Raw genomic sequence first — 25,417 nt, forward strand, 5'->3', positions numbered from 1 at the left:
AGTGTCTTCATCTCAACTTCACTCTACACCTGCCCCCCCCATACCCTCTTCTTTCCTTACCTGTCCTCTTCACTGTCTTCTATACTTTTTTCTTCTCAATTAGTTCATCCTCTCCTAAGTAAACCTAGCAAAAAAAATAAAAAAATCGTGGAACTAATGTGAGCATTGTTCCCATCCTATTGTTCGCTTTGCTTGTGTTATACCCCTTCCCCCCGTCTGTCTGGTCTATTTAGATTATAAGCTCTTTGGGGCAGGGAATGTCTACTACTCTGTACAGCTCTAAGCACAGGGTGGCCCCATTTTTATATGTTCCTTAGGCACAACCATAATAAACTTGATCCATAACAAAAAAATCTGGATGTGCAGAAACAGCTGCATATCAGACAGGACCCTGAGGTTGTGAACCTGAATATTGCTGCTTACCTCAGTCCTACCTGGATTGAGTCTATCTGCTAACCAGCATCCAGGACTCTGGGTAAATCAGTAAATTGTACCTGGCAGATTCAATAAAACAGACTTTTGTCTGTAATCCACATATTGAAGACCTCATTCCAAACCAAATCACACTGTGCCCCAGCAGTTTCATGTGCACCTTGAGCCCCACAGTATCCCAACAAGAGTGGGCCCTCAGGGAAGTGAGCAGTCTCTCAACATAACACTCTGTGTCCACTAAGAATGAAACAACTACTCACAGTGATGGTCTATCCCAGCCTGTGGCTGCAATCGAGTGAGGAACACCTCATGGCTAGTTGTATTGAATGCAGCTGATGGATTTAATTAAATCACCATGGGAATGCTATTCTTGATCATTGCTAGCAGGAAATCATCAACTAATTAAACCAGTGCAGTGTCCATAGCACACCCAGGTATAAAGTTATGCACAATTCTCTGTGCAGTATTAATAAATATAGAGATTAAAGGGATACGATTTAAAAAAGTGTCAGTGAGGATTTGGGGGATTTAAGTTAGATTTGAGTCTCTCCCTGTCTTTGCAGGATGTTGTGTCTCATAGTAAGAAACTTACCAAGAAGAACAAGGAGCAGCTGTCTGATATGATGATGCTGAACAAACAGAGGGGAGGTTTGAAGGCTCTAAGCAAAGAGAAGAGGGAGAAGCTGGAAGCATATCAGCACCTGTTCTACTTGCTTCAGGTGAGCAGCTCCCCTAAGGCTTAGAGATTTTGACAGTCTCTGGCCATGGAAACTCCTGTGTCTTAAATCAGTCATCACCTGTGCACTGTGTTTTGGACCCACTATTGCCACCAGTTGTCCTGTCCTTTATGGGAATGAATGCTGAACTTTTTTTTGTTGTTGTTGTAGACTAACCCCACCTACTTGGCCAAGCTGATTTTTCAGATGCCTCAGAACAAATCCACCAAGTTTATGGATTCTGTGATCTTCACTCTATATAACTATGCATCCAATCAGAGGGAAGAATATCTGTTACTTCGGCTTTTCCAGACAGCACTGCAGGAAGAAATCAAGTATGTGCTGTCATGGCCTTGCTATACAGATGGCTTAAAGGGCTGTTGTTATGATGTCATTTATCACCTGATGTCTTCTGCTACACTGTTTATCCCTGTTCATGCTTGAGTCTCCAAATTATTCTTAGACAGAAACTGGTTTTCCCTGAAGTCCAAAGAAATATCTGTTAGCTTGGAGAGGAGCTGTTCAGTAATAGCCATTGAAGAGAAAACAAGCCTCTTTACATTGGGTTTTAGGATGATTTTATTTTAGATTAAAAGCATCTGCTTTTCTGAGGAGGAAAACTGGCTAAATGAATGTGTTTTGGAAAAACATGTAACCACAATGTAAAGTGATTTAAACTGCTGTTGTGCCTAGAGTAGCTCCAGCTTTGTAAGCCAATAAGGAGCTTGGAAAAGGACAGCCAGGAGAACTAAGCACTTGTCTATATGACAAGTTACTGCACAGCAAGCTGGTGTGTGAATCTACAGTTCACCAACTTGCCATGCAGTGCACTGCTATGAGGACACTGTGCTTTGCAGCAGTATACTAAATCACATTGCGGGACTTTTCCTATGCTGTAGCAGTGATCACATAGGATGTTACTGCATGGCAATCTGGTGCACTATAGATTCGCGCTCTGGCTTGCTGCACGGTAACTTGCCGTGTAGACATGTCGTAAGAAACTGAAGTGCAAACTCAGCTTGTCCTGGATTTTCAACAGCTAATGAGAATGCAAGAGCTCAATAAAGCTGCAGTAGTTTATATTCTTATAGGCTGTCAGTTTGTGGACACAGGCTTGGCACATTCTTTGTGGTCATGTTACATCATAGTCCAGTTCCTCTCAGTGCACAGCTGGGGCCTCATTACTGAAAAAGAATATAAACTATCTCTCTGGAGACTTTTCTGTTAATTTGTTGTTTTCATCCTTTCAGTGAGTCATCTTATCACTAAATGTAGTTTTTCTCCTAGTCTTCTATGATGAACTGTCTCTTACAAGGAAAGAATACCATACATATCTTCCCTGCCCCCCTCCAAAACACAATCATTTTCTCTCTCTCTCCCTGCAAAAATGTTTTTAAAGTGTTGTGTTGTTTTTAAAAATGAAATGCAAAATGTGCTGTAACAGCTCTAAGTAATGGTATTCTAGGCACCAGCCAGCTGTGCTACATTTCTTAGATGAAGGTGCTAAATTTTGTGCCCCATGCTGCCTCCTAGCACACCTGAGCCAAGCACTACAAATCTCCTTAATGCACTCTTTGTTGTAACTTGTTTTATTGAAATTTTGTCAAAATCCACCAGCTTTACAAATGAAACTAACATATTTTGCCTTAAGAAGCATGCATCATGAAATGTGAGTGTTGCATAACTGGTAAAACTATTTCTAGTTAGTTTTTTATTCATTTTAATTCTCTTCCAGATCAAAAGTAGATCAGATACATGAGATTGTGACTGGAAATCCCACTGTTATTAAGATGGTGGTAAGTTTCAACCGTGGTGCCCGTGGCCAGAATGCAATGAGGCAGATCCTGGCACCTGTCGTGAAGGAGATCATAGATGACAAATCACTCAACATCAAAACTGATCCTGTGGACATTTACAAATCTTGGGTTAACCAGATGGAGTCGCAAACTGGAGAGGCCAGGTGTGGGAACTCTTACTACTTTGCTTTTTGACTTCTCAGCTGCCTTACATTATCTGCTTTTTGCCTCTCTGGCTTCACTGAGTTTCTCTTCCCAATTTCCACTGGGTTTAAAGAATGTTTGACTCATCAAATCAATTCCTGTTGGGTAGTTGTAAAGGTGATGGAATGTAACCAACAGGCTACCTATCTAAGGTGTCAAGAAAGGCTTTCACCTTTCCTACGGGAGAGGAAATAGACCTTGGCATCTCCTGCTTTAAAGGGTTAATCAGGCATCTAAGGGGTACTTTCTGAGCTATAAGAGACTATGAAGAAAGTTATCAGGAATCAGCTTCTTGTCAGTTTTGGTTGCATAGTGTGCATTTGAAGTAAGATACATACAATAAATGCTGTGGTGTGCAATTCTGTAGTAATTTAGCAGATATCCTTTCTCCTCCCTATCCTGGAATAATGAGGATTCTCTGAGTAAGGAGGTCAGTTACACAAGCACTGTTTGGAGTCTCCATAAGAGTGACCATCTATATTTTGTTAATGGCAAAGGGTTGCAATTCTCTTTGTTAGTACTATTCTTTATGTTTAATTACAATAGCATCCAGATACATAAACAGAATTGGGGACCCCTTTATGTTGGATACTCTTTAAGGCAGTCGTGTTGGTTTTATTTCTCTCAGTGCATATCATTGCATGCATCTAGAACTTGGAATAGGTTCAAATAGAGATTATTTTTAAAAACACATACTGAAAATTTCAAACTGAATGTTGCCAACAGTTAAAGTACTCTGACAGTACAAACTGAGTTTGCTCGCTCAGAAATCCTTACCCTGTCCACAGAGAGAGGTCTTGTAGGATGCTCTGGTAGCCAAAACTGGTTATGTTAAGACTGAGAGTGGGATTAAGTTTCAGAGTTGATGGCCTTCTGCTGGCAACATCCTATAGTGTACCCTCAGACCCTAACATCTAAGGGCTGTCAGCTTAATCACCCCAGTTTCAGTTGAAGACTATAAAGAAACTTCATCTTGTGCAAAACACAGATGCCTGTTTACTCAGCATTGTTTTCCACAGAGAGTATATTATACCTGTTCCCCAGAGACTGCCCAACTTTCCAGTTTGTATCCAAGCCTTGAGCAGTTTGGCTGTTGAAATGAGCACTCTGCTTACTTGTCTGGGCTCTGAAGGGGAATTGACTAAAGCACCTCTTCTTGCTCAATCTGCGTGCACGCTCTGCAAAAGGATTCTGCATTATTTTCTCACTATGTCCAAAGAAAGGGAAAGAGAGGGTACTACCAAGAAATCCCCACTCCTTCTGCTACCGAAAGGAAGAGCAGGAGTCCAGTCCTCCTTTGAGTTATTGTCCACATATATTCCTCTGAGTGCACATGTGCCCTATGCACATGAGATCAAATTCTTTTGAACAGCAGTGTCCACTGGGGCTATGTGCTGGGAACTCTTGACTACTGTAGCAGAGGATATAAGAGGTGGGGCAGTCTCCATTGCCTCTCACTTCCTTCTTACCACTCTTGAGATGGAACCTTGCAGTATCCACATCTCTTCAACCTGCAAAAGATTTCTTAGATATTCCATATATTAGATATTCCACATATATTCTTAGATATTCCACATATATTCCATAACTACAGTTGTTAGTTAGTTAGTTAGCAAACCTGTTGGTGATAAATAAATGAATAAATAAAATTTAGATAGACGTACACTGTGGAAATGAAGGATTGATACAGTTTCTCTCCTGAAGTACCCTATCACTTGCCTGTACAAAGCTAGAGACACACACACCCCCTAATCCATGTGGCCAAAATGGCTGAAGCAAAGCTCCAAGATTCAAGATCTGCCCCTCCTATGATTCAGCAGTGGTATGTCTGCCGGAGACTTCAATGCAAGCATCGGTTGACTGACCCCATTTGCTGAGAGACCACTTGCTCCCAGCCTCCTCCAATGCCTCTATGAGCCATCATGTTACGCCAAGCTCAAGGGTACTCACAAGCCCTGTTCTTTGGCAGCTTTCACTTTGAAACAGAACAGAAGCTGTAAGGAGACCCATACTAAGGACCAGGAAAGATGTAGCTCTTGCGCTCCTGATAGGAGGCAGGTCTTCTAAGTCCCTGGCCTGTGTTCTACAGGAGGTGGGATTAGATGATTACAGTGGTCCCTTCTGGCCTTGAAAGATATGAATTTGTGAATCCCTCTGTTCAGAGTTTGACCAACTTCAGATTTGGAGGAAATGGTTGGCTCTCAAATATCCCTGTGTGTCAATGTGCTGCAACTCCAAGCTGTTTAGTTGGCATGAAGGGCATTCTTACTGCTCCTTCAGGGTCTCCAGACTATACCACAGCAATGTACTTGGTGAAACTCTCTGGGTAAGGATAAAAGGGATAAAAAACAAGGGTGATATCATGGTGGGGATCTACAGTAGATCACCTAGCCCGGTAGAAGAGGTGGATGAGGCTTTATTTAAACAACTAATAAAATCATCCAAAGCACAGGACTTGGTGGTGATGGCGGACTTCGACTACCCAGCCATCTGTTTGGCAAAATAATACAGCAGGGCACAGATTATTCAAGCAGTTCTTAGAATGTATTGAAGATTTTTTTTTATTTTAGAAGGTGGAGAAAGCAACTAGGGGAGAGACTATTCTAGGTTTGATTTTGACAAATAGGGAGAAACTGTTTGAGAATTTGAAAGTGGAAGGCAGCTTCGGTGAAAGTGATCATGAAATTATAGAGTTCATGATTCTAAGGAGTGACAGGAGGGAAAACAGCAGAAAATGATAATGGTAGACATTAGCAAACTCAGAGAGTTGATAGGTAAGATCCCATGAGAAGCAAGTCTAAGGGGAAAAACAGTTCAAGAGAGTTGGCAGTTTTTCAAAGAGACATCTTCAAGTTAGCAGAGCCTGATGAAATGCATCCTAGAATACTCAAGGAGCTGACTGAGGAGATATCTGAGCCATTAGCAATTATCTTTGAAAATTTATGGAAGATGGGAGAGATTTCAGAGTCCTGGAAGAGGGCAAACATAGTGTCAATCTATAAAAAAGGGGAATAAGGATAACCTGGAGAATTACAGACTAGTCAGCCTAACCTCCGTACCTGGAAAGAGAATGGAGCAAATAATCAAGCGTTCAATCTGCACACACCCAGAAGATAATAAGGTGATTATTAACAGTCAACATGGATTTGTCAAGAACAAATCCTGTCAAACCAACCTAATAGCTTTCTTTAACAGGGTAACAAGCCTTGTGGGTGGCGGGGGGGTGAAGCAGTAGATGTGGTTTATCTTGATTTTAGTAAGGTTTTTGATAGGCTATGTCTACGCTGCACTTTTGTCATTAAAACTTTTGTCGCTCGGAAGTGTGAAAAAAAACAACAAAAGTTTTAATGACGAAAAGCGACAGTGTGGACAGCGCTTTTTCGGCAAGAGATGCTCCCCGGCAATGAAGCTACTGCCCCTCATTGGTGGTAGTTTTATTTTGTCGCTGGGAGAGCTCAGTGTAGACACAGCCATACTGTCTTGAATGACCTTCTCATAAACAAATTGGGGAAATACAGCCTAGATGGAGCTACTGTAAGGTGGGTGCATAATGGGTTGGAAAAATGTTTTCAGAGAGTAGTTATCAGTAGTTCACAGCCAAGCTGGAAGGACACATCAAGTGGGATCCCACAGGGATCAGTCCTGGGTCTGGTTCTGTTCAATATCTTCCTCAATTATTTAGATAATGGCATAGAGAGTACACTTATAAAGTTTGCTGATGATACCAAGCTGGGAGGGGTTGTGCTTTGGAGGACAGAATTAAAATTCAAAATGATCTGGACAAACTGGAGAAATGGCCTGAAGTAAACAGGATGAAATTCAGTAAGGACACATGCAAAGTACTCCATTTAGGAAGGAACAGTCAGTTGCACACATACAAAATGAGAAATGACTGCCTAGGAAGGAATGTTGTGGAAAGGGATCGGGGGGTCACAGTGGACCACAAGTTAAATATGAGTCAGCAGTGTAACACTGTTGCAAAAAAAGCAAACATCATTCTGGATGTATTAGCAGAAGTGTTGTAAGCAAGACACGAGAAGTAATTCTTCCAATCTACTCCATGCTGATAAGGTCTCAGCTGGAGCATAGTGTCTAGTTCTGGGTGTTACGTTTCAGGAAGATGTGGACAAATTGGAGAAAGTCCAGTGGTGAGCAACAAAAATTATTAGAAGTTTAGAAAACATGACCAATAGGGAAAGATTGAAAAAAATTGGGTTTGCTTAGTCTGGAGAAGAGAAGACTCGGGGGACATAACAGTTTAAGTATATGAAAGGTTGTTACAAGGAGGAGGGTAACAAATTGTTAACCTCTGAGGATAGGACAAGAAGCAATGGGCTTAAATTGCAGCAAGGGAGATTTAGTTGGACATTAGGAAAATCTTCCTAACGGTCAGGGTAGTTAAGCTCTGGAACATATTGGCTAGGAAGGTTGTGGAATCTTCATAATTGGAGGTTTTTAAGAACAGATTAGACAAACACCTGTCAGGAGTGGTTTAGTTATTACTTAGTCCTGCTTTGAGTGCAGGCAACTGAACTAGATGACCTGTTTGAGGTCCCTTTCAATCTTACACTTATGTGATTCCATGATTACATCAGCTGGCAAGGAGGGGTCCAATCAGCTGTCCTGTGTCAAGAAGCCATGAGTCTGTGGTCAGAGAATATTCAGCACCAGGTCACCATGATATCTCTCCATCTTCAAGAACCTGGGGGACCAGCTCAGTAGAGACCTTTCTGAGAGCCGCAAGTAGTCCCTCAGGCCTCCGGACAATCTTTTGCCAGTGGGGATACTTGATGATAGTCTTGTTTGCAATGTGCCACAACAATGAATGCCAGAGGTTCTGCTCAGAGGAGGTGGGAGTCCAGGATCCCTCACAGATGCTTTCCTCATCCTATGGGCCCTAGTCCTCATATACACTTTTCCACTGATACCTGTGATCCACAGGGTCCTGCAAAGCTCAGACACATAACTTGGGGACTATCATCCTAATAGCTCCAGCTTGGCCAAACAGTTCTGGTACTCAGACCTGATGATGATGATGCTTTTGGGGCTAATCACTTTACTAATTCTGCCTGGCCTGCTCTCATAGAACAATGTCAAGCTCCTGCATTCAGAGCCAGAGTTGCTGCACTTTACAGCCTGGATGCTGGCTGGCTGATGTCCACCAAGAACTGTTGCTTGACAGCAGTCCTTAACATCTTGCCTCAGAGCAGGAAGCAGTCCATGAGACAAACTGACGAGTTTAAATTAGATGGTTTTCTATTTGGTCTGTACAGCAGCACTTAACACCCATGCAATCATTAATTCCAGGTCTTGACACTTGATGAAGAAACAGAGAGGTGCTTAACATTACCGCACCCCTGACACCCTCAGTTACAGAGGTCACAAGGGCTCCAGTGGTGCAGGCATGGCCCCAACAGACACTGCTATTAAAAAGACGTCAATATCTTGCTCCTGGGGGACAGAGTTGAATCTGTGTGGCCAACACACCCTGCTGTAACTGTAGTATTCTTTGAGATAAGTAACCATATTTTGTTACCAGCCAAGCAAATTAGGGCTAAATGGCAGTTTTCAGTTCAAGTTGATAGTTGGAAACAGGACAGCCAACCACCTTGTTGAAAGGAATGCTCAGGCCTCATTCACTTGTGGGTTTTGTCTAACAGTAAGTTGCCATATGATGTTACACCTGAGCAAGCCCTGGCTCATGAAGAGGTGAGGACACGCCTAGATGCATCCATCAAAAACATGCGGACAGTGACAGACAAGTTCCTGTCAGCCATTGTCAGCTCAGTGGATAAAATCCCGTGAGTACAATGAGTTGCACCGTTGCTTTCTGAAAACTCCTGTTGATTTCATGCTCACAGAGTCTTGCTTGCTGTCTTGTTTCTTTCACAGTTATGGTATGCGCTTCATTGCCAAGGTTCTGAAAGATTCACTACATGAGAAATTTCCTGATGCTGGTGAGGATGAGTTGCTGAAGGTAAGGACTTCAATACCTTTGCCCTCCTCTTGGCAAAGAGTAGTGTGTATGATTGCAAATCAGACCCAGAGCCAGCCTGGCTATTGCAGAGACACATCTGTGTTTCATCCTGCTCCCTGGAATATGTGCATGATCTTTTAGATTTTAGTGCTTTCTCATTAAGGACATAAACTATTCCAGCTGACTTTTGTGTTGTGTGTGAATGTTATTGTGTATGGTACAGGGCTTAGAAGGAGGGATCCTGTCGCTTCTGCCTTGTTTTAATTTCCTTTGGGCATTTGATCCTTCAAGTTTCTTTGACTTGCTGTACGGTTTCTGCCAGTAAGTGAATCTTTGTTTTTACTGAAGCAATCACAGCAAGATCTTTCTTTCTTAAAGAGACAATATCAGGTTAAAAATGTATATTAAAATTCCAATATCCTTACCTGTGTTACTAATAGCACTCCACAGTATTTCAACAGCAGGATATACTACATCACTTTTCACCATTTTTGCCGTTACTGTCTAATTAGTATCACATTCTGGTTGTCATTCAATATTGAATGAATGTGGCAGTGCTTGACTTACAGACATTTAAAATTCCAAAACTCTTTTGCTGAAATTAAAAAATAATAATAATGAAAACATTTTTATTTCCATGAACCCCTTTTTAATTAACAAACTCGAAGTTTAGAGCAGGGATGGGCAACCTTTGGCATGCTGCCTGTCAGGGAAATCCGCTGGCAGGCTGGGACAGTTTGTTTACCTGCAGCATCTACAGGTTCGGCCAATCGCAGCTCCCACTGGCCGCGGTTCGCTGTTCCAGGCAAAGGGGGGCTGCAGGAAGTAGTGCGGGCCAAGGGAAGTGCTGGCCGCCGCTTCCCACAGCCCCCATTAACCTGGAACACCGAACTATGGGCAGTGGGAGCTGCAATTGGCCAAACCTGCAGACGCTGCAGGTAAACAACCCGTCCCAGCCCGTCAGCGGATTTCCCTGACAGGCTGCGTGCCAAAGGTTTCCGATCCCTGGTTTAGAGCATATCGTATCTGATAGTATCTCTTTAAACTGCTCTGTTCCTACTTTATAAAAAAAAAAATCTGAATGCTGTTTTCTTCTCTCTTCTAGTTCTGTGCTTTCCCACACTGAAGCTTCGATTCTAGACTTTCTGTGCAGGTGATTTAACTTTTTTTCCAACTGTAAATTTAGAGAGAAAGCTGCAACTTTCCCTAGGCTTTCATAAACCTGCTCTCTGTAGAAACAATATAGTCGTAAAGATGGCAAAGTCAAAGCTACAGTGGTAGACTTAATGCTCACATACGATTAATAGATGTTTAAGAACAGAAGTAGCCCCATATAACAAAGTTCTCCATTTTTTTTGTTAGTTTGGTCATGTATTAATAAAGAGGGTGTCTCTCAGACACATTTTGTATTCCCAGATTTGCAGCCCTCACTATCTTTAATGATCACACAGCAGCCTGGTGTACCTACAGCAGTTGCTTACATGAAAAAATAATGCCAAGTACTTTTATTTTTAAAAGTTCCACTGGTGTGTCTGACCCCTGAAAGTGGTTCTAATGTAGAAGTGTTAAGCTGGTTACTCCCTGATTTCAGCTGTTTGTTCAGGCATCTAGACTCTTCCATACATCGAAGCACTTGGAATCAGGAGATGATGATGTATGACGACTCCACAACAACCAGAAATGTTCCATGGCTCACCAGAAAGCCACAGAACACACTGTGAGAATACAGCTCCAGGATAGCTAGTGGGGTCTTAACTTCCTTTCCCTGGAATATCTTTGGCTAAATGTCACATGAAGATAGAAGGAAGCCTATTGAGTACATGGACAACATATTTATTAACTGTTGTCTTCTTTTTCTGAAGGTTTTAGCTGTTCTACGTTTAACCTGGTATTGTATAGTAAAAATCTAATTCACCAAGTAGTCCTTCTAGTATCTTCTTTTCTCACTTTTCTGGCATCTAAGCTGAAATGGTTTCTCAATTTTGCTAATTCATGGTTATCTTGAGAGATCTCTATGGAAAATCTCAGTTGATTTCTTCACAAATTATTCTGAAGGGGGTGTGTGAAAATTAGTATATGTTTTTCACCAGTATTACTACTTGTCAGATCTGTCCACTGACTTCCTGTCTTCACCACATTAAATGCAAACTTTGGTCCTTGCCTTCAAGGTTCTCCTCAATTTTACTCCCCCTACTTGTCCCATCTCACCATTCTTTTGTTCTGCCAGTGATGGCATTCACTTTTTTGCTAACTTTTCTTACAAGCACTTTCATGCCTTCTTCCATGCTGCCCTTTATGCATGGAACACCTTCCCCAAATCAGTTTACACAGATCCTTTAAGTGTCACTTCTATTATAATAACCATTTAAAGGGGCAAGGTGGGTGAAGTAATATCTTTTATTGAACCAACTTCCGTTAGTGAGGGAGGCAAGGTTTGGAACAGAAAGTTGATCCAATAAAAGATATTACCTCGCCTATCCTGTCTCTCTAATATCCTGGGACATGGCTACAACAACACTGCATCAATAATGACTATGTAAGCAGCCTATTAGTAACTCATTAATAGCACTTATTCGTATATCTTATTTATAAAATTTTAAAAAAATTATAGCCTACAAATTATACATTTAGTTAAGAATATCTGCAACTTTGCCTTGCTGTTGCTAGTGCCCTTGTGTTCTCCTTCCTGCTTCCATCATGATTAACACCCTATTGCATCTTATTTCTATATAATCTGTAAATTCTTTGGGGACAGGGGCTATCTGCTAGCGTATGTATGCAGAGCACCCAATATAGTAAGGCTTCAGTCCTGAACTGGAGCCTGTGTCTGATGCAAATAATAATAATTTGTAAAAGCAGAGTATATAGAGCCCAACCAGAGCCTGTGTCACTGCCTCTTGACATACTTCTCTCCTCAACTTTTCCCAGATCATTGGCAATTTACTGTATTATCGCTACATGAACCCAGCTATTGTTGCTCCAGATGCATTTGACATCATTGACCTTTCAGCTGGAGGTCAGCTGACTACAGACCAGCGCAGAAACCTTGGTTCCATTGCAAAGATGTTACAACATGCTGCATCCAATAAGATGTTCATGGGAGACAATGCTCACCTAAGCATAATTAATGAATATCTCTCTCAGTCCTATCAGAAATTCAGGTAGGAGATCCCAGCTAATAGGCTGGGAAGTAAGGAGAAGGGCCATATTGCAAATAAATAAAGGTAATTTTTGGGCCACCTGCTGAATTTGAGCTGGTTCAGTCTCTTAAATGTGCAGTCTGTTGAAAATGTCAGTGATTGCATTTGAAGGTCTGGATCTAGGCACCCTGAAGGTGGCAAGAAATGCTGGAACCTCTTCCGTTAATTTGCCATTTCCTTTCTTTTAAAGGAGTGGGTCAGAAGATTGTGCCCTGAATCAGACTTAACTGCCATTACACAAAGCTTTTATTTGTGTTATAGATTATATACTATATACAGCAAATTAGGTTATAAGTATGTTATTAAGGTTTAAAGATCAAGCACTCTAAAGTTAGGAGATGCTACAATTAACATTGCCCTTGTGTGTATTTATTTATGATACTGTCTTGTATTACATGATCATGTACATTTTCCATGTGACCCCTTCAGACCACACTGCCTTATCATATGAGGAAGTAATGAGCACCGTTGGCAGTCAGGAGAACCTGAATTATAATCCTACCTTTACCAGTGATTCACTTTGTGGCATTAGGGAAGTCACTTTGTTGTCCTATTTCAATTTTCCTGCCAATAAAATGAAATAATAATACTCTCCTATCTTGCAGGAGAGTTGTGAAGATAAAATCACTAATATTTATGAAGCACTCTGATATTATGGAAATGAGCACCATAAAGCCCATGAGGAAATTTAATTTATATTCATTACAGGGTTTGGACAGCATAACTAAGGCATGGGACCATACAGTAAATAATCAGTGAGGATAAAAAGAAACGTGCCCTGAATACAGATGTGGTCTAGTGGAAAATAGCATGTGTTCATGTAATTAAAGACTGTATCACAACACAGAAGGAAGATGAAGTAAGACTATTTAATTTTAGCATAGCATTTCCCAACTTTTGAGTGCTTGACTTTGCAACCTTATTAACATTTTTAGTGTATGTAATATCCTAGGTCAGTGGTCCCCGAATTTCGGTGGCATTTTGGCAGATGCTCGACCACTGGCCAGGACACAGGTGCATTTAGATGCCCTCATGGGTGCCATGGTGCCCGCGGGCACCGCATTGGGAACCCCTGTCCTAGGTGGATATTTTTTTAAAGGAAAATGGCGAACACAAATTCTGTTCTCTGTAACTGTGAGGGCCACTCCTATTATGCGTCATCAGCTTGGACCCCTTAATCTGAAGCATGGCACCACAGACTCCCTCTTTCTGTGCAGACATAACTGCACTAGCTGGCTACCAGAACAGTCCATTATCCTATGTGAACCAGCCGTTAGAGGCAGATGAATAATTCCTATGGGGAGATGAATGAGTAGCCCCATTTTACAGACCACATAGCCAAGAACAAATATGTGGCAGGTTTTTTCTGAGAGGCAATGTGACTAAATGGATGGGATTTGGGATTGGCATATTAGAGATTTGGGTTGTGTTGTCAGTTTCAGTAATCTGTCTATTTATGAGGCCTTGCTTAATAAGGGTTATGAAGAGTACAGAATTAATACCAGTCAGAAGAAGTAAGTCTAGAACTTTTGATCTCCTGGCTCCCAGTACAGTACACCTTACTGTAGACAGAAAGGTATTTTGATGGGAGGCATTAGAGGAAGAAAAGAATAGATGATCAATTATTTTTTTGAATGTATCCCCCCAGAGGTTCTATTCTGTGTGTGAAGTACTGAAGTGAGGCACTGGGGCACTGTTTGTGTACAATACTAATGGAATCTTGAGGGGTGTTAGCACAAGCCAAATTCAAGCTGTATTGTGAAATACAGATGAGCAATGATGATTTTCAACAGTTTATAACTCTGCCAAATCTGAACACATTTACAGGTCAATAAAAGGCACCTCCCTGGCCCCAGAACTGTCCCCTGTCAAATTTCAAAGTCTTGCTACACACTGTAGTGGTGTTAAAGCTCTTCAAGAAAGGATTACCATTTTTTATAATGGAAAGTTCTAGACAACTGAAATATAGGGGTCACATTTCCTTCCCCTATAATAATAGTAATAATATCTGATAGAACCAGATTGCCTCTGCTTTTTTCAGTTTCATGACCACAGAATTTCTCTCCCCGTTGGATGTGTAAACAAGGCCACTAGAGACGCAGGGTAGCACCTGTCCAGCAGATACTGGGGAAAACACATTAGCATATCCTATGTACCTTCACATCATGTACTAAAGTTGACCCACAAACACCACGTACCTTCTTCTTCTAGTGATTGTCCCTGTTGTATTCCACTGAAGGGTTTATACATGCGCACCATGCTTCTGGAGCCGAAGATTTTGAAAATAGTGTTTGCTGGTTCATGCATGCACCCTGGCTTGCCTCGTTGTTTCATCTGAGGTGATAAAGAGTGGACTGACAGCATCTCCAGTTCCTTCTCACCACCGCATGGTCCGAGTCAGAACTTTCAGTAGTGTCCTCGTCTCTGAAGCACCTTTAAATACATTGTTGTAAATAGTTCTTAGAATTGTAGAGTTTTATAGTACTTTATAGCTGTTTTATCATAGTTCTTGTAGTTTTAGTGATTAGGGTTTATTTGTCTACCCTCTCCCCTGCCTCCCCCCATACCCTCGCATGGGTGCCGTACTATGCCCAGGACCCCAGGCTTGAAACTCTGTGCCTCCTGCCTGCATTTCTCGGTCAGCAATGAACACCAATGCTGTCTCTACTGCTTGCAAGAAGCCCACATTGCACCCAGGTTTAGTATCGGCTAGTCCTTCCCCAGCTGTACCTGAGAAAGCTGTGCTCTGTGCCTTCAGAAGCACCTTATTGAAGTCTCCATGAAGTCTCCATCGGCCTGAAACAGCGAAGAGTGCACCTCCTGCTACCAAGACTGAATCCAGCACCAGTGGTACCACCATTATGGACCCCATGCTGGAGCCTCCTCAGAAGGTAAGGAAGCATACCCATAAGCATGGGAATAAGTCTTCCTCAAAAACTAAGAATGTGGATGCTTTTTCCACTAGTTCGAGCCATGGATACAGAGTGCACTCTAAACCACGTAGACAGAACAAAAAGTCCCACAAGCAAGGGGATCCGGTGGTCCCAGGTACTGGAACACAGTACCATCAACACTGGTTTCCCATAAGATGCGGGATCTGCCCACTATGGGGAAGTCCACAGCATCACCACTAGTTCCAAGTAAAGAAGAGGGCACCCTGAACACCAGGGAGATTGGGAAAGGCGTTTGAGCTCCAGGATGTCTTTGCTTTAGCAGAACCAGGATCACTCCATTTGTTGGGACCCACTACCTCTAGGGAGACTATTTCTTCCCCTCATGATATGAAACTATTGTGAGACCCCTCACGTCCTGCTTCGATGGTCTGTGCACTCCCACTGGCTTGACTGTACCGCTGATGAAACTAGAGTCGTCTTCTCATCCTCTAATAGGTCGGACACTGGAGAGGGATTATCAGTGTAGTGCCAACCGGACATGTACTTACAAAGGCGGTCCAGATCTTGACAATAACCTCGTCTCCAATCCCCATGGAGCCACTGGTTCCCTATGCCATGGGGACCACTTCAAGACCCTCGGGATCCAGACTGCTGGCTTTATTGGGAGTCCTTGTCCCAATACCCTCCCTCAGAATCTGGCTGATCCACAAGGGAGCCTTCACCTGCCTCCCCATTGAGGGCTCCTTCTAGCAGGCATTTGGATCCATTGCTGAAGGAGGAACCCCTCAGCCCATCTTGGGTGCTACCAGAACTGGAGAGATTCCCCTCCTCTTCACTATATGAAGCAGTGGCTACAGCATCCCCTTTGGCTCCGGACAACTTTAGGCAATTTCAGAAACTGCAAATCCTGCATCTTGGCAAGAGGTTAGACTAGATGACCTTTTCAGTCCCTTCTAACCCTATAGTTCTACTGCATAGAGTTGCAGGGAAACTCCACATTCCCCTAGATGAAATTCAGGATACCCAGCATAAATTCCTCGATATCCATTCCTGAACCAGCCGAAACAGTATGGCACACACCAACCATATGCAGGCCTACCCGCAGAGGGGCATAAAAAATATATTATGCCCTGGCTAAGGGGTCTGAGTTTCTCTTCTCACCCCCCTCTCCCGAACTCACTGGTGGTCCAAGCAGCCAGACAACAACACCTGCGCTCCACACCATCCAACAAAGAGGGGAAGCACTTGGGCCTTTTGGGGTATAAGGTTCTGTCCTCTGCCAGTCTCAAATTCAGGATTTTGAACTATCAGGCCAAATACGATTTCCTGAATTACAGCAGACTGAAGGAATTTGCTGACTGACTCCCACAACAAAACTGGACTCGTTTCCAGGCAATGATTATGAAAGGGAAACTGGTGGCCAGAACAACACTCCAACTGGCGATGGATGCAGCAGAAACCTCTTCCAACGCTATGGTTATGGCTATAGTTATTGGTGGAGAATCATGGCTCCACTCCTCTGATTTCCCTTGGGAGGTGCAAAACACTATTGAATACCTCCCCTTTGATGAGCCCCATCTTTTTAATCAAAAGATGGATGCTTGCCTACGTGCCCTCAAGGACTCCAGACCAACCCTTCACTCTCTGGGTATTTACACCCCTGCTCTGAAGTGCAAGTTCCATCACCCGCCTGATCCCTCCAATTTTACCATCAGCGACCTTATAAGCCACCAAGGAAGTGACACAAGACCCTGAGATCCCACCCTCTGGAACCCCCCCTCACACACTTCCACCTTGCAGCTGCAATCCACAATTAAAAGATATTTCCGAGTCAGCCTCGAGCTGCCAACCACCTTGCCTACCACCTTACAACCATTCTACCTCCTTTGGGGAATCATCTACCACACTCTTTTCAAGCTTGGAGTGTGATAACAGTTGACAAATGGGTGCTGAACATAATCCATCATGGCTATACAATTAAATTCATCATGCTACCTCTTCCAAAGCCCCCCAGTCATTCCTCATGGACCACTCTCTTGACAGCATCCTCACCCAAGAGGTGAACTCCTTAGTGCAACGAGGAATGGTAGAACTCGTTCCCCCAGAATATCAAGGAACTGCGTTCTATTCTGCTTACTTCTTGATACCCAAGAAGAAAGGTGGGTGGAGACCAATTCTGGACCTCTGTCACCTCAACCACTTCATTTGCAAGCCCAAGTTTCATATGGTCACACTGGCAGCAATCATCCCATCCCGAGAAAAAGGCATGTGATTTACAGCTCTTGATATGCAAGACGCTTATTTTCACATCAATATCCATCCGGACCACAGGCTCCTAGCTGCACAGTCCAGACACAAAGCCCAAGTTTCAACTTTCAAGCTGCTTGACCTTTCATCCCTTGAATCTTGTTTTATCTCACCATCAACTCAGTCACAGCATGGGCTTATCTTCCATGTAACAGGTTCCAGACAACTCATAACTCACATCAACAACAACCCTTATGTCCCGGCTAGGACTTGCCTGTCCCTCCTGGGCCACATGCTTTGTGTACATAAGTCACCACCTTTGCTTAGCTCCATCTTCACTGCCTCCAGGTATGTTTACTTGCCCAAACATCACACCATGGACCTCATGTTGACAGTGCTCTCATCCCTCTGGTGGTGGATGGACCCATGTCATGTCTGCACAGGGGTTCCCTTCTTCTCCTCCTCCCCAGACAAGATGATCATTGATGCATCCCTTGTAGGCAGGGGAGCACACATAGGCAATCACATAACACAGGGAGCATGGACTCCTTGGGAATTCAGGAGGCACATCAACATCCTGGAACTCCGAGTTGTAAGAAGAGCATACCAAGCCTTTCTCCCATTCAGCTGTTCCCATCATGTTCTTATCATGTTGGACAACACCACCACTGTTGTCTACATCAACAAACAAGGGCATGAGATCAACTGCTCTATGTGCAGGAGTGGTCAGTCTCTGGAACTGGTGCATCACCCACCATATCCTCTTGTCTGCAGCCTATATCCCAGGGACACACAATGTGATTGTGGACTCACTAAGCAGACAGTTTGCAAATGACTATGAGTGTGAACTCCATGACTCCATACTTTGCGCCATTTTCAACTGATGGAGGATACCTACCAAAGACTTCTTCACCTCCTACATAAACAGCACATTCAACACGAACTGCTACAGGACAGGTCTTGGTCATCACTCTCAGGGCTATGCTCTCATACTCATCTGGTCAGACCAAATCAATTACGCCTTCCCTCCTCTACCTCTACTGCCTCCAGTACTCTATAAAATCAGATGAGACAGAGTGATCGTCATTCTGATCATGCCCTGCTGGCCCTGACAGTTTTCCAACCTCCTATGTATGTCAATCCGTCCACCAGTTCCCCTCCAATCTTCCCTGATCTGCTAGTGCAATGCAACAGTGAAATCAGACATCCCAATCCATAGGCACTCCACCTTAGAGCATGGTATTTGGATGGGAATCTACTCTAGAATGGGCCTGTTCGTCAGCTGTGCAAGACATCCTCTCCTGCAGCAGGAAAGAATCCACTAGACACAGTTACAGGGCCAAGTGGAAATGTTTCACTTCTTGAACCCAACAAAAGGAACTTTGCCCAGAATAGATGGGGATTTCCCTCCTCCTTGACTACCTCCTGTCCTTGAAGGCATCGGGTCTTGCCCTCAGTTCTCTGAAAGTCCATCTAGCAGCCATTAGCGCATTCCACCCTCCTGTGGAAGAGCACTGTCTTTACAGACCTATTAACTGTTTTGGAAGGCCCTCATCAGAACCTTCCCACTCATCCAAACCATCACTCTGCAATGGGATCTGAATATAGTTCTATCTATACTAATGAAATCACCCTTCGAACTGTTGGCATCATGCTCCATGTAATGAGTCACCTTCCTTATTGCTATGACTTCTGCAAGAAGAGTCAGTGAGCTTGGGGCCATGATGATAGACCCTCCCTCGCCTTCACAATATTCCATAAAAATAAAGTCGTCTTGTGCCTGCATCCCAAATTCCTGCCAAAGGTAATCTCCCAGTTTCACATTGATCAATCCATTTACTTACCTGTTTTCTTCCCGAAGCCACACACATTTGCTGAGGAATGACAACTGTACTCCCTGTACAGCCAACCGGTTTTGGCCTTCTACCTGCAAAGGACAAGACTCATCAGAAAGCCCCCCAAACTGTTTGTTGCACTAGCAGAAAGACTTAGGGGTCAGGCAATCTCCATTCAGTAGATTTTGTGTTGCATTACATTTTGCTATCAACTATCTGGGTTGCCTGCCTTCCCCTAGTGGGGTACAGACCTTTTCCTCAAGAGTCCAGACCTCAACCACAGCCTCCCTTTAGGATGTCCTACTCCAGGACATATGTAGAACGGCCATGTGGAGTTCTGTGCACACCTTTGCAACGCACGTCTTAGTACAGGACCTGGCAGCAGATGCCTTCTTCGGCTGGCAGTCGTCTGCATGACTGTTCCATCTTCATCCTTACATCCTCCTCTGACTTAAGTACTGCTTGCTAATCACCTTCAGTGGAATACAGTAGGGATCATTACTCAAAGAAGAATAGGAGGTTACTTACCTTAAACTGGAGGTCCTTTGAGATGTGTGGTCCCTAATGTCATTCCACTTCCTGCCCTCCCTCTCCTCTGCTGTGGATGTGTCTGGTTCAGGGTGGAGAAGGAACTGGAGATACAGTCAGTGTGCTTTGCCCGTTATCGCTTCGAACGAAACCAGAAGGTGAGCCAGAGCACGTGCGTGAATCAAGGGACACTACTTTCAAATTCTCCAGCTCCAGACTTATAGTGTGCATGCATAAACCCCTCAGTGGAATACAGAAATGGACCACACATCTCCAGAGAACCTCCAATTACAGGTAAGTAACCTCCTCTTATTGTACCAAAGTTCCAAAGAACAGCTCTGCTTGAGGAAATAACAGGGAGACAATGCCTTGGTTATGTTAGCACTTGTGATGGCAGGATTGTGTTTGATTCTTTTTTCTTTTTGTCTGAAGACGTTTTTTTCAGGCTGCCTGTGAGGTTCCAGAACTACAGGATAAATTTAATGTTGATGAATATTCTGACTTGGTGACTCTCACTAAACCAGTTATCTATATTTCCATTGGAGAAATCATCAATACACACACTGTAAGTATACACTAATCACATTTCTTTCTTGCAGAATCGCCCTTCTGAACAATCTGTTACTGATTGGTTTAATGTGAATCATTTAACAAATTCAAATGTTGATGATATTGTTAAAAAAAAAAAAAAGGCAATATCTTCTGAACTGTCAGAATGTTGAGGTCAGTAGTTTGTCTACTTATGGCCTTTTTAATATTTTTTTCTTGTGAAGTCATCTGATACTTTAAGTCTTATGTGATGATGCCAGACATTTGCCTGCTAGTATCTTCATTGGGAATCATATGAACTGAGAGTAATTCTCTCCAAAAGAATATCAGCCTAAATAATGAAATTCTTAAATTGGGTGAAACAAGACACAGGAGGAATAGTTAATTATTATTTATATTTGTATTAATCTAGTTGCTTTTAGATCATCAAGATGCGATTGCACCTGAGCACAATGATCCAATTCATGAGCTACTGGATGACCTGGGGGAAGTTCCCACTATTGAGTCCCTGATAGGTGAGCTGCTCTTTTTTTACATGAGGGAGATGTGATGTTCTTCTGAGTAGCTCCAAGTGTGGTTTAAAAAAATTACAATAAAGAATCATCATGGTTAAGGAGGGAATTGGTGCTATACAAACAGCAACCTACAGTGTGCTAGGCTAGGTTATCCCATAGGGCTTTTCTATCTCTGTGGTCTATGAATCTGCGAGGCACTGTATCAAATCCTTTCCTCCAATGCTTTAGTGTAGACATATCAGCCAAAAAAGTCCTTTTGCCATTATAGCTTATTTAATTCAGGGAACTGTTATAAGCTATACTAGCAAAAGAACTGTTTTTTGCCAGTGCAAGCTGCATCTCTACTAACTATACCAACAAACCCTTTTTAGTATGATAAGGCCAAAGAAGCAACAAAGAGCACAAACTGAATTTCTTTTCCTTGGTAGGTCACATTTAAGCTTGTCAGTAGAGAGGCAGGTTGAAATGCAAGATTTATCTCTCTCACACTCTGATTTGTATACCTCTGAGGCACCAGAACTTGAATTTATATGAAATCTTATTTTTTTAGTATCCATTTTCTATCAGTTTGCTGAAGAAGGAGGAATGTTAGGAAATCCTAAATTATGTATGTGCAAGATGAACATGTTTTTAAAACCCATAAATAGACTGTAAAAGGTCCTTTAAAAAATGAATTGATTGTTTTTCTGTACGGTGCTGGAAGGAAGATATTGCAGACCCAAACAGCCCATGACAATGTTTGAATACATTCTAACCTGTGTCACTATCATCACATCTGGCATTGGGAAGTAGGTTCTCTCATTGATAACTCACCTCTCCTTTTTCTACCCCAGGGGAAGGGTCTGGTAACATTAATGACCCCAACAAGGAGATGCTAGCAAAGACTGAAGTTTCTCTTACACTGACTAATAAATTTGATGTTCCTGGCGATGAGAATGCTGAAATGGATGCAAGGACAATCCTGCTGAAGTGAGTGATGGGTAATGGCCAATAGCAGTCGTCGCTTAAATAAGGGGTAGGATATTAATTTTATGGGTTGGACTATGAGGGAAGAAAAAGGCAACCGTGATGTCAGGAAATGAAAGAATAAATGAACCCAAGCCTGTTTAAGTGCACACAGCTTGTACCCAGGGCCCCTAGATTTTGTGGCCATTGAATTTGTTCCAGGAAAACCCCAGTGCGAAAGCATAGTAGTGGAGAATTTAAGGTGTGTCATTTAAAAAAAGTGTCTCTAGTTTTCATGATTATGAAGAAAACCTTCCAAACACAAGCTGAGTGTAACTGATACAGTGAAGTCCGATAGTGTCCGTACAAAGTCTGAAACAAGAACTCTGAAGTGTGTGAATGGCCTTTACTGATCTTGAGTACATTTTAACTCTGAAGCCAATTACGTCAATTTTAACTGTGGACATAGTTAATTAATTCACAGCAGATCATTTTAGCAGAGAATCCCCCATAGATCACTTTTCCAGTTCAGTTCTGTATTACCAATACAAAATTTGTGACACATTGAAAATTTCGGAGAGGGGAAATGTGCAGTATATGTAATACTTAACTCGCATGTTAAATTCAATACAAGAAATTCTGTACTATTGCATTCATTACTTTCATACTGAATTCAGTAAAAACCTTAAGGCAATTCTCTGCTGTGCCTCTCAGGAGGTGCAGGCTGCAGGAGCAGGGAACACAAGTGGTAATTTACAGTGTTTTCCTCACAGCTGTCAATCACCTGCTCTAGCAGTATTGTAAACCCTAAAAGTTAAAATATCATTAGTCAGACCACAAAACGTGAGATTGGCCTCAAAATTATGAGGTTCTTTTAAATAAAAATCACATTTTTAATCCCTTCTTATTCTGAATTTCCCTTTTCCCTCTTAGTATGTGTGATTGTGAGGAGATTGGGGCTAGCTCATTGTCACATATGCACATTGATTGATTTGATTCTAGCTCAGTTTGCTTCTCTAAAATCCATACCTGCCAACTTAAAAAAGTATATTACACAAACTTGTATTAAAGGGCTACCTGATGGTGCAGAGGTTTTCTGCGTTCTCTCAGAATTCTAGTTAATTTTGTTCCCCCATTTATACATCTGTTAATTATGTTGTTGTCATCTTCCCCCGCTCATCAACTCCGCACCCTCACTCTCAAATCAATTTTGTGTCCCCTTTGACCTCACATCTGCCCCATAGCTACCTCAGTCAGTTCATCCAGCCATATCTTTCCCTTCCCTTTTCCCCCTCCCTCAGTAAACCTCTGTTCCTTTTGCAGCAGTGGTGGCTCTTCACTCACAACCCCTCGCAAACTGAAGGGGCATCTTCAGCAAGGATCCCCTTCTCTCCTTTCTCTAGGCCTGATGTTGTAGGAATAGAGAAGAAGAGGGAGGAACAGAGAGAAGCCAGTCCATTTGTAAAAGGGTGGGGGAGGGAGCGGAGCCACCCCCAGCAGCCATCTTTTTTGGCTTCCTCTTCCCTTCTTGTGAAAATGGTGTCCCCTATTTCTCTCCCCTCTTCTTCTACCCAAAAACTTCTGTCAGATCCTGAGAGACAGGAATGAGCTCTGATGCTTGATACAGTAAGTTTGATTGACTTTCTTCCCCAAGAGATGAAGTGGAAAAGGCAGCCAGTCAGAGGGGATTTTCCCCCTCAACAGGTGTGAAAATTAAATTAAGCCTGGAGCTTTTTGCATCATCATGAGACTTCCTGATTCTGGGACCAAAACTGCATTACTTACAATAAAATAGGGAGAGCTGGCAATGTTTCAGTTGCTCCAGTGGCACATACCTATGTTGAGGCTGTGTTGTTGGAGGCATAGTTCTCCCATGGCACCCTGGGAATGGGGGCTGTTTTTATCTCCTTTCAGCTGTCAGAGCAACATAAAGGAGCCTTCATAATGGGCAGAATCTACCACTTTACATAGAGAACTAACTTGAAGCTGCCACAGAATGTCCAGTTCTTCTTCAACTTCGCATCAGCGTGGATCCCACTATAGTTAAGTACGTGCATCATGCATGCAAGAACAGGGCCGCACCTGCACCCTGTGCTGCTTCCTTGTGTTTCCATATGAGGGTATAAAAGGCAGGGCAGCCCCACCCTCCGTTAGTTCCCTCTTACTGCCGGTAACAGCAAGGCAGAACCTGGTGGGATCCTCTCTGTTGATAGCACTCTAGCAAGCTATTTCTGGGGGGTGGGGGGACAGATAGCTCAGTGGTTTGAGCATTGGCCTGCTAAACCCAGGGCTGAGTTCAATCCTTGAGAAGGCCATTTAGGGAACTGGGGTAAAAATCTGTCTGGGGATTGGTCCTGCTTTGAGCAGGGGTGGGACTAGATGACCTCCTGAGGTCCCTCCCAACCCTATGATTCTATGAAAAAATCTCTGAAAATCAATACTTTTACCTAGCTGCAACTTAAAATCTTCGATTTGGACTGAAATCCATCAGACACTCTCTCTTGTTCCAATCTAATTTCCTCTCCTCCCACATACAGATCCCATTTACTTACTGTTGACCTTTTCCCTGACACATACCTGAAGCAGGGACTTTTCCCATCTGGCACTAATTAGATGTATCTTTATTAAAAGCGTTATCACATAGACAAATCCAATTAATATAACTGTCACATAGATTTCACTAGTTAGAAAATAGTGGTCAGCACCAGTATTTCCAGTTCTTTCATACTCTCATATCCAGATGGAATCTTGAATTAGAGTGGACGTGGCTGGCTCCTGTTGAGAATCAGGAAATGATGACCTCCAGGAAGCAATAACTTCCAGTCATAGAGCTGGGCCCTATTTATAATAATTTACACATATGCCCACCAAAGCTTTTTAATAGGCATAAGGGTTGAACCTCTTATGTCCAGCTTTGGGAATGTTAACCCAATATTACTGGGAGGCTTTTCATCTGATAAGCCAATTGGGTAGTTCTGTTTTTAATTCATTAGCATTTATGTCATCTTGTCACCATAGTACCGTGCAGTTACCTTAAGGAAGTCTCTGGCATCTCACCCCAGCTACCAGCAGTCATCTTGTAATGTTCACTGATCTCTCGTAGACATTAGTATCCAAACTCAGCAATTATTTTCAAAACATCAGCGTATTACAACTATAGACACAAACTCAGCAGATTTATTAACAACTTACTTATGCTGATTTATCTTTAAAATATGGCTAACTTATCCTAAAGCCTAATTTGGCTAAGCTAAATATTTTACAGGCCTACACCCGTGGGTTTCCTGCATTTCAGCTTTAAAACCTTACGCTGTCTTTTACCTATTATGAATTAGGTATTAATCTCTTATATCCAGTTTTTATGATAGATGGACTTTATTAGTTACAAGCTACAAGAGGGTCTATGCTATGCTCTAACCTTTAGACAGTCTTCTGGGAGTACCCTTTTAGTGCGCCAGACCCTAAAGGGGGGGTCACACTTTTCCACAAGAGTAGATCATGTGCCTTCATTGCCTCTGAAAATGGGGACATAAACTGGGGCCTTCAGGCTCCAGCATCCCTGTTTCTCACTGTGAATTC

At 42.7% G+C, this 25,417-nt stretch overlaps 1 protein-coding gene across 3 annotated transcripts in view; it reads left to right on the forward strand.

Moving 5' to 3' along the window:
• The window catches only part of LOC116818044 (ras GTPase-activating-like protein IQGAP1), a 122,799-nt gene extending 99,928 nt beyond the window's left edge, over positions 1-22,871 (forward strand). The window contains exons 24-32 of one of the 3 annotated variants that reach the window (XM_032768658.2): positions 996-1,151; positions 1,320-1,483; positions 2,884-3,108; positions 8,809-8,949; positions 9,041-9,125; positions 12,054-12,286; positions 20,262-20,394; positions 20,791-20,893; positions 21,727-22,871. In XM_032768658.2, coding sequence (XP_032624549.1) covers positions 996-1,151; positions 1,320-1,483; positions 2,884-3,108; positions 8,809-8,949; positions 9,041-9,125; positions 12,054-12,286; positions 20,262-20,394; positions 20,791-20,893; positions 21,727-21,866 — 1,380 coding nt within the window. In that variant the 3' untranslated portion in view covers positions 21,867-22,871. Of the gene's footprint in view, positions 1-995; positions 1,152-1,319; positions 1,484-2,883; positions 3,109-8,808; positions 8,950-9,040; positions 9,126-10,230; positions 10,279-12,053; positions 12,287-20,261; positions 20,395-20,790; positions 20,894-21,726 lie in introns of those variants that run through there. The other 2 variants (XM_075069781.1, XM_032768660.2) reach the window with 2 other exon arrangements.
• Positions 22,872-25,417: the final 2,546 nt, after the last annotated feature.

This window comes from Chelonoidis abingdonii, chromosome 9 (genome assembly GCF_003597395.2).
Source record: "Chelonoidis abingdonii isolate Lonesome George chromosome 9, CheloAbing_2.0, whole genome shotgun sequence".
In the NCBI taxonomy this organism is placed as follows: domain Eukaryota; kingdom Metazoa; phylum Chordata; order Testudines; family Testudinidae; genus Chelonoidis; species Chelonoidis abingdonii.